The following is a 15,236-nucleotide window of genomic DNA, read 5'->3' as shown; positions in this document are numbered from 1 at the left end:
ATCTGTAGGATATAACAACCTTATTGGAATTAGACATTTAATTCAACCTATGATTTCTTTTCTAAAAGTCTTACAACAACCTGAATGAATAGTTGTGATGTAAATGTTTTTCACTTTCACAATTCCCAACACATTACAAATTTCTGTGTTGTTTTGGTTTTTTTTTCTTTGGTTTTGATTGTACGTTTGTGGGGGTTTTTTTGTGGTTGTTTTTGTTTGCGGTTTCTTTTTTTGTTAGTGTTTTTTTTTCTTCTTGTGGTGGGTTGACCTCGGCTGGATGCTAGGTGCCCACCAAGCTGCTCTATCACTCCCCCCCTCAGCAGAATAGGGTGGGAGAAAATAAGATGGAAAAAACCCCACCTTGCGGGTCAAGCGAAAGACAGTTTAATGAAGCAATAGCAAAAGGTGCATGCAGTGAAGCAAAGGAATACAAAAGATGTTATTCTCTACTTCCCATCAGCAGGTGATGTTCAGCCACTTCCCAGGAAGCAGGACTTCAGTACGTGTAGTGGTTGCTCCAGAAGACAAACATTGTACATAATGAATTACCCGCCTTCCTCCTCCTTTCTCTTAGCTTTCGCATCTGAGCAGATGTCATATGGTATGGAATATCCCACTGATCAATTTGGGTCAGCTGTCTTGGCTATGTCCCCTCCCAAGATCTTACCCCCCACCCCCAGCCTACTGGGCGGGACGAGGGGGAGGGTTGGAGAGGCAGCCTCGGTGCTGTGGGAGCACTGATCAAGACACTGGGGTGTTATCACCAGTTTTCTAGCTACCAGCTCAAGCACAGCACTGTGAGGGCTGCTCTAGGGCTCAGCGAGCCCTACGTTTCTCAAATACATTTCTCAAAAAAAAGGCCTGCATCAAGGGGAGAGCTCTAGGAGTTGGGGAAAGGCTGGTGTTGACCTTGGTGGTAACTGTGCTTGGATAAGAGAGTTGCAGAGACTGTAGGAGGAAGCAAAAGGAAGAGGGGGATGGTCTCTGGGAAACTGCAGCTCATGCAGAGAGAGCACTGAGGATCAGAGATCAGAAGGCAAAGGTGTGATGGACAGAGTTTTTCAGGGATCAGAGGCCACAGTGAAGAGTTTGCTGTAGCTTATAAAATGCTGGCTAGACTGAAGCTCAGCTAGAGCTAAATACTCCAGAAAACACAGAAGGAAAAGGAAGATTATGTATAAATCACTTCTACTTTTGTTCTTTCTGATACAGTGGCATGAAGATTTCTCTAACTAAAAAAAACCCTCAAAACAAACCTGCCAGAAAACACCCAACACAAAAAAGCCCCTACTAGCTGATATTCTAAGTTACACCTGGGTTTTGGTGTCTTTTTTTAAATTTTGTTACAAACTTTTGGTTTTTATTGAGAGTTCATTAGGTAGGGACAGTCCCAGCAAATTCACCTCTAAGTTCTGTTTGATTAAAAGCCTGGACTGAGAAACAACTAAGTTTAGATGTGACTTGAGATGTGAAAATTATGTAAGACATTTAAATTGTGGCTTTTTACAGGTCTCATGCAAGTACTTGAGGTAAGCCAGACCTTGCTTAAGACTTATGATTTAAGCAGTCAGGTTAGGAAGGTAGGCAATACTTTAGGTTTAAAACTGGTCTACAGGAGTACAAATTGAATACATCCTGTCTGCTGTATCTGTAGTAAGTGCAGTAACCTGACAGATTTAAATAAATTGTTTTATATGCGCTCACTAATTGCTGGAAAACATGTAATACAAAACTTACAATCTCGTAGCTCATGTTAATTTTGTCTAAAGACGCAGGGAATGAAAATAACAACTGAATATTATTTTTAAAGGCTTTGTAATTGGACTTTTTCAGGAAATCTTTAAGATTGAAGGCAACCTTGGAATCCCAAGACAAAAAAGGGCTATTTTGGCAACTCCAATATTAATTCCTGAAAATCAAAGACCACCATTTCCCAGATCTGTTGGCAAGGTAAGTCAACAAAGGACCAGATCAAATTTTGATCTTAAGTAATTGATCTATTTATCCTTAAATTTTGTAATGTTTATCATTCTAGTATTAATATCATAGAAATAATTAAGAAATGTAAAACTGAACAGAGAAGATTGTTTTTCCGTCTGTATTGTGAAGACAGATAAAAATGGCTTTCTATTCATGCCAGACTTGAATAGCATACATTCTAGTAAAAAATATTAATCAGAGATGTATGTTCTCATGCAGCTACTCTTTTCAGTAGAGCTGCTTACCTCTGTATCTGTGCATTAAACTGGGGCAGAAATCTAGGGCAGGAATGTTACGAAGAATATCCTACTGCTTTGTGTGGATTATCTTCTGTTCTCAAGACCTAGAAGGAATTCATAAGGTATTACATATAGAAATATCTTTTGTTCATTCCTTTGGTAATTTCTGGTGTCCAAAGAAAAAAAAATATATTTGTAGACATTTACAGTTTTATTCTTTGCTTTTTGCAAAGGTCTGGCAAAGAAATGGAGAGTTGTTGTTTTTTTTTCTCATGTCTGCAATAAGCAAGGGTTCTAAGAGCTCCTTTTCCAGAACTTCAGATGATACAGCTTGTACATACAAAGTCATTAAAACCGAAATACCAAGAATTGTTCAAATGGCAATTTAGGCATTAGAGATTGTAATTACATGAATCTATTTTGCATGTTGACAGCTTTGGAATAGGGACTTGTATGCATCACTCTGACTTTAGTAGGTGTGTTAATGACACAGCGGCTTATAAGCTGTGGAGTCTGATTCCCACCGATGTGATTGCTGGGGCTAAATGCACAGCTCAAGGGCAGAATTTTGATCTACAATTGATGTGTAATTTAGCCAGCTGACATCTTATCAGTTACTGTAATAATTAGGATTGTTCTCCTAGCAGTAAAAAGAAAGAATAACCTCTGAAGATTTCATTTTCTGCCCTTTCCCCATCAGTAATTTATATTGATTTCATAAATTTCTGTTTTTCTATCTTTCTGAAGTATTTTTTTAATGTGAACTAAACTTTCTAAAGCCATTTCTCAACGTTTCCCTTCACATTTCAGTGAGAATTAATGATCAATAACTAAAGTAGATATGTATGTTAATGATAAATAGTTAATTTTTAAGACTTCTATTGTGCAATTTTAAAGCAGTGAGAGAATTTAAAACATTACTTATACATAGATCTACAGAGTTCCTTGTTTTCGTTATTGATTTATTTCTCCCTGCCCCCTTCCACCCCTACTGCTCATGAACACTGAATTTTTGGATCTGAGGTGGTCTGAGTTGTGCTTTAGAAGTGCCTTCACTAAGTATTTTCATTGGGAGTTCAGGATGCTAGTCCTGGTAACTGAGGCTCCTTAAGCAAGAGGAGATGAATTGAGTCCTATTTGTACTTAAGTGTTTTCCTAGCATCTTGTCATCTTGATTTGTTTTAATTCCTGTAATGCTAGTCAGGGATCACAAGCGCGTTAGATGATGTACAGAGAAGTGTAAAAGCATCTGGCAGTCTGTTTTTCAAAGGACCTCAGATACCTATGCCTAACTAATGTTTAAATTATAGGAACTGCACCTTGAAACACTTTGAGCTGTCATCAGTTTTAGAAGTCTTTAAATATAATTTTTTCAGTGTATTTCTTATTTAGGTATCTAGACGTGAGTACTTAGGCTATAGTCTATTGTAAGTAGTAACACAGAATGTATATGTGTCAAGTGAGGCGAAAATTTTAGAGATATTTAAAATAATGGAATGAAATATTCTAGGCCAACTGCAGTAATTTGCAACTGAATGCTTATCAAAGCATAAATAAAAAGGTTTGAGGCCTCAGACATACTGATGGTAGGAAAGAGAGTCTATTGTTCCCTAACTAAAAAAATCAGTAGGAGTCCATGCTGAAAATAAAAGCAATTCTTTCAGGTCTTTTTGACATGTCACATATCTTCATAAAATAGGCTATGTAGTCTTCATAAATAGAATAGTCTGTACTAATCTAGAGAGCCTGGGACACACAATTCATGAAATTGTTTCAGGTCCTGCACAAGCTGTAGAAAAAATTGATCATCTGTCTCATTTAACTTTAGATATTTATTGTTAACTGTATGTAGCTTCATGATACTGCAAAAATTCATTTAGTTGCCCTCTTCTGTGTGGCATGAGAAAAATACATTTATTTCTTCTTCCACAATATTTTGGGGCTTAACTTTAGAATCCTCAACAGTGCACTAAGTGGACTGATGAATTACAGCTTAGGATCTGTATGAATTTCTCCTGAACTTAAACTTTGCCATCTCTGGTCTGTTGAATCACTGTGAAGGAACATTGCAGACGTATTTAGTAGCTGTGGTTTCTACAGTGTTTTGGGGAAGAAAGAAAACATACAGAGAATGGAAAATTTGAGAGTTATAATAGAATTTTAAAAATGAGAAGGAAGAAGAAAGGAAAGTAGATTCTGGAGCAAACTTTTGTCATGTAGGTTTGCTGTGATGGGAACAGCAGAGTTTGTCTCATACTGTGGGGGCTTGCAAAGACTTGCCCTCTCTGCCCAGCACCGTGAGCAGTATCCTTCTGAGCTCTGCGATGGGCATTCTGGGTCAAATCTCTGTGAGATTGCATTGTGTGGCAGTTTATATTTTATTCAGACATAACAATAAACATAATAAAATCATTTAGAAGCAAGGAATTCCAATACAATAATGGGGGGGGGGGGGGGGGGGGGCAGGGAATAACCACACAGTTTCCTGTGTGAAAAATAATTCCAGCTTTTGTTTTGCTTTCATCTTTATTACTACAATGTTATATTTTCTGCTCATCAGGAAACTGAAGCTTTCCTAACTGAATGAAATACATAGTTTAGTGATTATTTCAGATATGACTTGTTCTATTTGATACCATCGTGTGGTTTGTTTTGGTTGTCTGCATAAAAGTTATGTTTCCAGTTGCACCCTGGGTGTGTTATCTCCGCCTTCTTTTACCTGCTTTAGCAAATTACCAGTGTAGTTTATTCAGCTGTCCTGACTGCCTTTTGCTTTCCAGCCCATGCTAAGTTGCCTGGAAATGCACAAGGCTGTTTGGAGGTGATTGCAGCAGCTGCCAACAGTTAAACTGGTTATTAGCACTTAGTTGGGAGCAGGGCAGATGTGCAAGAAAACAGGAGAGCAGAGGGAGAAAAATAAATTATGTTTTATTTCACAATTAGCAAGCAATAGCATAAACAAAAAAACAACAACAACAACAAAAAAAAAACAAACAAAAAAAAAAAGGAAAAAAAAAGAGGGGTGGATTTTATCCATTAAGGTTTGGTCATATAAACCAGGAAGGAGATACTGCACTGGACAAGCAAAAAAATTGGTTTGTTTTAATTACAAAAATTCAAATTAGGTTTTAGCTTAACAAAGAAATACATGTGTAGAGGCTGTTCTCTGCGCTGTTGCTGGCTTTCCAGCATACCTGCTTAGGAATTAGGTTATTGCCTTGCCATTTGCACACCCTTCATTAGAGTATGTCTTCATTAAATAACTATCATAAACACGCTGTGCTTGTAGGTAGAGGAATCTCACCTTTTAGTAGAATTTAAGTTTTTGCATATTATCCTTCATTCCTGAGGGAAAATAGTGAGAGTAAAATATTTTAATACAATCTTGGTAATATAGGCCTTTGTGACCAGATGGCCCAGGCTACAACTGTTGACTGTTATTGATGTGTTTTCTCTAGGTCTTGCTGATATAGCACAGGGATACGATATTCAATTTTTAGCCTCTTTCCATATGTTAATTTTCCGGTTTATTTGTCCACATCAAGTCAAATGAAGTACAAAACAGTGGGGATGCAGGATTCTCTTGTAATTATGGCGATAGGTTATTCACCACTGTGCTACAGAGATGTTTGCTAAGACTAACTTGAGTGGTGGTTCTACACATTTATTTGATGACAGTCTCCAGACACATTTTAACTATGGTGATGAACTGCATGATGGTACTTTTTGAAGGTTAATCCTTACACTAACAAAGAGCTCAAAGAGCAGAAAAAGTAATTGTGGAGATGATCAATTGCCAGCTTTTTCCAGGCATTAATGGAGAAGGACATCTGCAAATTAAGAGTGCTTTAGTATAGGCTGAGAGGATTTTCTGTGGATTTTATTGATGAACATATGATGAATCCATGATTCTATTCTATAATTTAAAGGAATTATTCTTCATATGTATGACTACTTTAACTGTTGCCACATAAGATATGGAAGCCATGAATGGACTGGTAAAAATTCGCAGGACCTCTTATGCTTAGTGAAGGCCAGATGACAGAGAGAGGTACACAAGAGACTTTGTAGGAAACTGCTGAATAAGAAAAAGCAAACCCATTTTTTTCCACGAAGATACTTTTTTTTCTTTGTCACTTGGCTGTTTTGTCCTTTTGGAAGGAGGGGGTGTTCAAGTATTTTGCATCAGATACTTTTTATATGCTTCCTGCCTCTGATCTGGGTGGATGGGCAGTAGCTGTCAGATAACAATTAGATGGCAGGGCTCACTCCAACAAAAGCTCAAGCGTAAAAGTGGTGCAGGCTAGCAAACAGGATAGAAATCTTTAAGATATATGAGGAGATGTTGATTTTCCCTCTGTCTGAGCTGTGAATTTAAGGCAAAAAGAAAACACAGCTTGCCTGTTAATGCAGCAATATAAAAAAGCTGAAGAGGGGAGGAAGATAACTATGGAAAAGCTGCTGGAAGCTTATTATTTTTGAGTGGCTATCTGATTGAGGCTATTTATATATGATAAATTATATGCTTCACAGAAGACAAGTGTTAAGTACTAAAGATGCAGCTGGAAAAAATGCCAAACTTCAGGCAAAAGTTTGAAAAGAAGGTGATAGGAGTGTCAAGAGAGATGATCATGATCCAGCAACCTGTGAAGAGAACCTAGAGATTGTAAATTAGAGGAGGATTTGTGAAAGACAACAGAGAAAAAAAGGACAACAGTGAAATAAAAGCTGAATTAAGAAGTGCATTTGTTCTGCTGGAAATTTAGGCAGAAAATGAGGGGGTCGGGGGAGAAAGTCTAAAGGAAAGTGGAGGAGGAAAGAGACCTAGCCAGGGTGGATGTCCAGGTCTGGAGGTAACGGTGTGTGCTAATAGAGAAGAGAATGATGTGCAGAACAAGAGGAGCTATACCTAAAATCCTTGGCAACACCGAGAGGGCAGTGTGACTCCTTGGCAACTTCTCAGATGGTAAAGGTCTGAATCTTCATGTCAGTTGCTAAAAATGATACAGAAGCAACATATGTATTTCTTACTGGGGAACTAGAAGTGGGTCTGAGGTCTACAGGAAAAATCCATTGGATCTTTTAAAATTATTTTTTAATATCCATTTGGTGGTTTTCAAATCATCATCACATCAAATGTAATGATGAGGTTGTTCCAGAGGGTCCTCTTGGAAAGGGAGAGGTGTTCATCAGCAATTCTGACTTGTCCAGAAGGTAAGAATATTTCAGTGAGAACTGAGAAAGTGATGCCACCTGGGAGATATTGGAATGATTGCCTCCTGACAAGCATTCAGTGAGGACCTTCTTCAGAGAGCAGATGGAATTACCCAGGTAGAAAGAATTCTGTTTTCTTGCATCAAAGTCTGATGGCATATAAGGCGAGCACTCTGCTAAAGTATGCCTATCATTCTATGCAGGAAAAGACACATCCATGATGAGGGTATATAAGCAAGTAGCAAACAGAGGGGTAGAAAGATGTGGAGAAAAAGAAAAAGAAAAAAGTGTTATTGTTGAATAGCACTTACACAGTAAAGACATTCCTAATAAATAAAGGTCACTCTAATCCAGACAGAAAAAAGATTGGGATTAGAGCACAAGAGCACAATTAAGTTATGATACTAGTACAGTAAAGTTGGGCAGAAATATATATGAGCTCAGTTTGTTCAGCCCAGCACAGTAAGTGTTTTCTGTAAATCCAGAGTGAGTGTAATGATTTCAGTGAAAGGAATACACTGGCATAGTAACTAATGGATACAAATTTTGGCATAAGATTAGAAGAAAAGTTTCTAGTCCCCAGAGAAGGGGAATTAATTTCCAACAGAGGTACTGAGGAGGGAATACAAAGTTTGATAAATATATGATCACAGTTGCATAATACAGCTGTTTCTGATCTAAAAGAACAGACACCTAGAGGTTTAGGGCTTTCCAGTGTTCTTGAAAATGTGTAATAGCCTGCTGAGTTGGACCTGAATGGACTGTTGGAGATGTCAGAGTTTAACATCTGATCAAATTCATGTATTGAATGAAAGCATGGCACACTTCTGACCTTCATGGAAAAATACCAACTTACCTCAGCAATGAATGTAATGAAATGAACAGCGCTCCATTAAATTAAAGGGCTTTTGATGCAAGTACACGAATTATTAAAGTAGAGCATATTAATTTTCATTAAGGGATATGTATTTGATGTCCTAACAAACCATTAAGTGAAAACAGCACTTCAAATTTATCTCTTTTTTCTGAAAGTTCTTTCTTCAAATTTCCCTTTTTCTTAAAATATTGATAGTCACACAAACAATTCCAACAGAATACATTTGTTCCCTTTAAGCTAACAGAATTTTAATAGAAAGCTTTGTTAAAATACTCCTGTTTACTTAAGATCTTTCAGAAGAATCACACTTGAGCAGCAGATTCCTTGGAAAACTGGAAAATAATAAGAATTTACTATTATTTTTAAGTGTTTGGTGGCGTTAATAAGAATAAAATTTTTTTAAACATTTGAGGAATACTTTCTAATCTAGTTACTATGGCTACAAGTTTGTTGGAGATAAAGCAGTTCTATGGCAACAGCGGAATTAAGTTTTCTGCCCAATAGTGAAATACCCAGTATTTAATTTCCTGCTTCATAATAAATCATGCTAATGACCTTTAGGAGGGCACCAAACAGAAGAGATTTTTATGCTCTGAAGCTGTTCAGCAAAGTATACTGCAGTTTAACTGTCACGTTGTTTGTGTTGACTTTGATCTCAGAAGTCGATATCTTAAACGGTGTTGCAGGTGAAGGTGGGGGGGGAAGTCTGTCCCTTCTGGTAAATTACCTATGAAAAGAACTAAAATGAAATAAAACCGTTGCAACTCATTTTTCATTGGCACACTAACTGAATTCTAGACTCAAGTTTAAGGAAAATGTTTGGAATATTTTTAGTTGCAACAGCTATTTCATTTAATGATGCCTGATGTTAGACACCTTTCCGTAATGTGTGTTTTGTTTTTTAGTAGTTGCTTCGTGTTGTTGTTGGGTTCTTTTATTTTTTGCTTTTTCTTAAATGGTTAATTATAATCCACTTTGCAAAAACAAACCCAAAGAATCTCCGCAAAGCTCTAGGCCTACTCCATCTTCTTTGACCCAAATAAAACCCCAGGCTCATATTTTAAGAGACACATGTAGGGTGTGACTCTGTAGCTGGTCTTACTGAGCATACTAAAAACAGAGTGCCATCAGCAGCAGTCAGAAAGCCCCTTCTAGGGATGCAGAATAACAGTTATTTAGTTGCCATTCCCTAACTTGGTTCTCTGTGGTTTTCATGAGATGACGCTGATTTTTTGTTAACTTTCGTCTTTACAAACATGATTCTATATCCTCAGTTGACTAATGGAAACATTTATATTTTTTTTTATTCCCCTTTATTTTCTCTGTCTTGGTTCAGTTCAGTTATTGGAAATAAACGCTCAATCTGTCCAGCTTGAAAAAGCTATTTTCTTTTGAGCAAAACCTTGATCTCTGCATTCCTAGTAGGGTCAAATTTTAACCTTAACAAAATGTAGGGCCTAATTCTCTAATCTCATGAGACTAGGATAAAATGAAATATTGGGATCCAGGGTTTCTGTTTGCTTGGTACCTTTTAATTTTTAAAATTTCTTGCTACAAATCTACTTACAGTAGCACTTTTATTTAAGCAGGATGATAAATGCAACAGACTTATCCAGCATTACTTAGCAGTGTGCTCTCTTAATATATCGCTATCAAGAAGATGAGATCTGCAGAATATAGAAATCAGTGGAGAGAATATGACCACAGAGCTTCCTTTAAATCAATTAAGGTATTTATTTGATAGCTGTGAATTGATTCATACTGCTTTGGACGTGAGCTGTTTGTTATCTATTACCTTCTCCTTCCAAACATTTTCCTGTTTCATTCCAAATTATTCCTTTGGTTTCCTATTATGCAAAGTCAGTTGTTAGCCAGTGTATAGAGTAATATAAAGCAATACCCAAATGAATGACATTTTTGAAAGAAAACTAACTTATCCCTGCCAATTTACAAACTAAGTACTGTCATACTGTCAACTTGGTACTTCCATTAATGAAAGACTTTAATAAAGTCATTTTGTGGACTGGACTGGTGACAAATTTCATATTGCTAGCTGTGGCTTGTTAAAGTGGTATTAAGAAAAGATGGCTGGCAGAGTATTTCCAGAAGGAAAAATGATATGTATTATATATGGCTCATCTGTAAGGTGGAGTAAATAGCTGTCACTCAAACAACAATAGTAATTTTCTTCTTTCTGGCAAACTACTGGATCTCTTCACTGATTACTAACTAATTTTAACCTTTTTGTGTCTTGCTCTTGGTTTTATCATACATGACTGATTCTTATTTTGAATTTTTTTTCTTTTACATTTTGGAGTGATGTATAGTAACAGATCAATAGGGTAGGTGAAGGAGTATGATGCTAATATCTATAATGGCAGTTGTGTTTTAATTCAATAAACATTTTCCCTTCTCCTTTCCAAAACATCTGTTGCTCTTTTCCAGCTGCCCTCTAAAGGCAATTTTCTTTTATTAATTGGGAGACTCTACAACCTCTCTGAGCAGCATGTCCTAGTGCTCAGCCACCCTCACTAAAAAAGGGTTTCCTGATGTCCAGACAGAAGCTTTTGTGTTTTAGTTTCTGTCTGTTGCTTCTTGTCCCATCACTGAAAACAGACTGATTTGGTGGTCTTTGCTTCTTCCCTTTGGGTATTTATATATGTTCATGAGATCCACCGTGAGCCTTCTGTAGGCTCAATAATCCCACTTTTATCAGCCTTTCCTCATAGAAGAGATGTTCCAGTCCCTTAATTATCTCATGGCCCTTCACTAGACTCCAGAACGTCCACGCCCATCTTGTACCAAAGAGCCCAGAACTGGACACAGTACTTCAGGTGTGGCCTCACCAGAGGTGAGTAGAAGGGAAGGATCACCTCCCTTGACCTGCTTGGCAATGCAGCCCAAGAAACCATGAGCCTTCTTTGCAGCAAGGGCATACTGCTGGTTCATGTTCAACTTGGTGTCCACTAGGACCCCCAGGTTCTTTTCTGCAAAGCTGCTCTCTAGCTGTGTGATCCCCAGAATATACTGCTGCATGGACCTGTTTCTCCCCAGGTGTTCCTCCCCTCCTCCCCTTGTTGAAGTTCATGAGGTTTGATGGAGCCCATTTTTCCAGCCTGTTGAGATCCCTCTGGCAGTATGGACCCTCTGGTATCAGCTATTTCTCCCAATTTTGTGTCACTAGTAAACTTGCTGAGGGTACCCTCAGCCCTGTCATCCATATCATTAATGATGATGTTAAACAGGAGTGGACCCAGTATTTACCCCTGGGGTACACTGCTAGTTACTGGCCTCCTACTAGATTTTGTGCCACTGATCACCAATCTCTGGGTCCAACTGCTCAGCCAGTTTTCAGTCTATTTCACTGTCTGTTCATCCAGTCCATACATCAACAGCTCCCTATGTGAGCATCTTACAGGACACAGTGTCAAAGGCCTTACTGAAGTCCAGGTAGATAGTATCTACTGCTCTTCTACCAGGTCAGTCATTTAAGTGGGGAAGTTTATCAAGTTGGTCAAGCATGACTTCCCCTCGCTGAACCTATGCTGACTATTACTGTAGATTTTTTTGTTGCTAATGTGCCTGGAATTGGTTTCCAAGATTATCTGCTCCATAACCTTTCCCAGGGATCAAGGTGAGGCTGAGTGGCCTGTAGTTCCCTGGGTACTCCTTCTTGCCCTTCTTGAAGATAGGAGTGACATTTGCTTTACTCTGGTCTTTGGACTCTTCTCCCTTTTGCTGTGATCCATCAAAGATTATTGAATGTGGCCTTGCAATGACATCTGCCAGCTCCCTCAGCACTTGTGAGTGCATCCATCAGGGCCCAAGGACTTATGTACGTTTATTTTACTTAAATATTCCCCAGCTTGATCCTCATCCACTAAGGGTACAACTTCCTTGCTCCAGATTTTTCTCTCTGGTCTTTGGGATTTCTGAAAGCTGGTCTTGCTAGTAAAGACTGAGGCAAAGAAGATATTCAGTACCTCAGCCTTTTCCATGTCCTGTGTAACCCAGCCCCCCAACCAATTCAGCAATGGGTCCACATTTTCCCTAGTCATCTTTTTGTCACTTACGTACTTGTGAAAGCCCTTCTTCTTGGTTGTGAGATTCCTAGCTATCTGGGCTCAGTTCCATTTGGGCTTTAGCTGTCCTTCCTTTATCCCTGGATGCTCAGACAAGGTCTCTGTAGTCATCCCAGGTTACCTGTCCTTCCTTACACCCTCTGTGTGTTTCCTTTTTCTGTTTGAGTTTGGCCAGGAGCTCCTTGTTCACCCATGCAGGCCTACTGGCATTTTTATTTGACTTCCTATTTGGTGAGATGGAGTGTTCTTGAGCCTGGAGGAGGTGATCCTTGAATATTAACCAGTTTTCTTGAGCCCGTCTTCCCGTGGGACTCAAGGATTGAAGTGCCAAAAGTCTGCTATCCTTAAGTCTAGGATGTAGTGAGTTTGGTTTTTATTTTCCTTCCCCACCCATCAGAATCCTGAACTCCTCCATCTCATTGATCAGGCCAACCATCTAGGGAGATTGTAAGGGGGGAAAAAAGGATACTTGAAGGAAGTGCGAACTAAGCTGATCATGTACATATCAGGTCAAATTTTATTTCACTATGTTTATAGGGAAAATTATGAAAGTACATTTGGAAAATAGGATTTTAGTGAAGGTTCAAATATGGCTCTTTTTCAATGTCATAGGCATTTTTGCACTGCTTCAGAAGTTTCTCTTTCCATTCTTACAACACACAGACAAAACTATTAAGCTTACGTTTTCAATTGAGCTTGCTGGAACTGTGAATGGATTTTGATAATAGAAATCTGTACAACAATGAAGTCCAGAAATTGAAAGTAGTAGTGATCCCTATAATCCAATAAAATGTGTCTTAATGTATTTTTTACTTATTATAATTTAAAAAAAAAAAAAGGAAAAAGAGGAAATGTGGCTGTAGCTGAGTGTGAGTATAGCTTGAATTCTGGGTCTATATTAATTTAACAGAAATTTATGTTCAAATCTGATTTACAATATATTACAAATATTTTTGATGAACAATTGAAGTGATGAGGGCTTTTTTCCTACAAATACTAGTTTCCTGCAACAAACACATCATCTTATGATAACACCTCAAGCACAATGACCCTAAGTAATCCCACGGTGCCCTCAGCACCACTGGTTTTATTTTTACTTTCTGGCAATTTAAACTGGGATAAGAGAGAAGTAGGTATTTAGCATAACAGCCTTTCCTTGACAGACTCTTTTCTACTTGATAAAAAGCCTTTAAATGTTACTGAAGAAGTAATTGTTCCTTGTAGGGTTGGAATATAATGGTTAAATCAGACATATTCAAAAAACAATGTCTGCAATGGGGAACTCACTCATTATGTAAAAGGGAGACTATAAGGATCTATATGAACGTTATCACCAATAAAAAGTAATGAACAATAGAGAGCATGCTGAAATTGTGTAAATAGGAAAACATAATAAATCAACTTCATCCATTATTACTGTGCTGTTGGGCTTTCTAATCTGAATTTGCTAAGGGTCACTGGAACATGAAAATTAATTTGAATTAATAGAAACTATTATACATGGTTTATTTTTTTTTTAAAAAAAGTCATATAGTACCATTACTGAATTTTATTAATTTATTTTCTTGTGAGAATCTTAATTATTATTTAACAAATTATGTTCTTTAAAAAAATATTAACACCATCATTATAACAGTCAGTAATGCTTTGGAAAAAAAGTGTAATGATTCGTTAATGAGAAATCTTAAAAACCAGGCATATTGTTTCTTTTAGGGAACGATTGATAACGGACAGTCTTTACAAGTAGTAGAAAATTGATTGTATTTCTTTTTCTAAGATTCCACAAAGATTGATGATTTCAAATTTTTCAAATAAAAAGAAACAGATGTAATTCACAGCCACCTGCTGTGAGCTCTGAATGTGCTAGCTGCTGAAAGAATTCTCCAGGTCTTTTTTCTTGTTTACAAGAAAGTAAGATTTTGACCACATTTTATTATGTTGAAAACCTTCCTATCCTGAACACCCTTTCAATTCTTGGAACAAATTAAGCACATATACACTGATCTTAACTTAGATGTACACATATATGTATGTAATGCATAGCCAATGGAGACAGGTACAATGCATTCTGGTGCAATATTTACTTACAGCAGGGGTAGGAGGGAAAATATTTTTGTCTTCACATGCTTTTCAAAAGAACAATTTTCTAAAATTCTTATTAGACTGTCAGAGTTAATTATATTTTTAAATTAGACGGAAGTTTTCCCATCAGCTTTTTAAATCAAGGTCTAAAGGCAAAATACAGCTAGGTTGCTATTTTTTGTCCTTCATTCTCTCAAGGAGGGACTCCCTGCTGCTTGTGTAATGAACCATGTGGACCCTTATGCAGTAGCTTTCAAAGTAAGAAATTATTGGGTTGAAGAACTAGGGAAATTATCTCGTCGCATATAATTTAGTAGCAGGATCTGCCATTGGTTTCAGTCATGAATTTACTGTCAGGAGATTTTAGTTTTCATATACCTCAGTGACAAGCAAATAGCTGACACAGTTAACATAAATAGTTTTACTTCCATTGGAGGTTCAGAAAGACTGTAAGAGGGCTCTTCAAAACCCCTAACCTCCCTTAAAAAGTGAAAGTCCTGTCAAAATGAAAGAGTAACTACCGGTAAAGGTTTTTCAAGTATTTTTGAAAATAGCGTGTGCCTTAGGAAGGAAGCTGTGTTGCACTGCAGATGTTCTGAATGAAGGAAGAGGACAGGAGTCTGAAGGAGCATCTCAAACTGGAGTGTCCAAAGAAGTAGGTGCAGAGCAAACCAGAAAAATAAGTATTATGAAATAGCAAAGTCCAAATTTGAAGGGAGGTCAAACAGGGAATTACTGAATTCATAACTATGGTATGTGACT

At 37.5% G+C, this 15,236-nt stretch overlaps 1 protein-coding gene across 2 annotated transcripts in view; it reads left to right on the top strand.

Moving 5' to 3' along the window:
• CDH13 (cadherin 13) overlaps nucleotides 1-15,236 on the top strand; it is a 504,987-nt gene that overhangs the window by 204,129 nt on the left and 285,622 nt on the right. For both annotated transcript variants that reach the window (XM_040614995.1, XM_040614994.1), the window contains exon 4: nucleotides 1,834-1,950. In XM_040614995.1, the coding sequence (XP_040470929.1) occupies nucleotides 1,834-1,950 (117 nt within the window). The remainder of the gene's footprint in view (nucleotides 1-1,833; nucleotides 1,951-15,236) is intronic.

The sequence above is a fragment of the Falco naumanni genome, chromosome 15, assembly GCF_017639655.2.
Source record: "Falco naumanni isolate bFalNau1 chromosome 15, bFalNau1.pat, whole genome shotgun sequence".
NCBI lineage: Eukaryota > Metazoa > Chordata > Aves > Falconiformes > Falconidae > Falco > Falco naumanni.
Note: the sequence above shows the minus strand (reverse complement) of the source record. Positions and strands in the feature narration are given on the sequence as shown.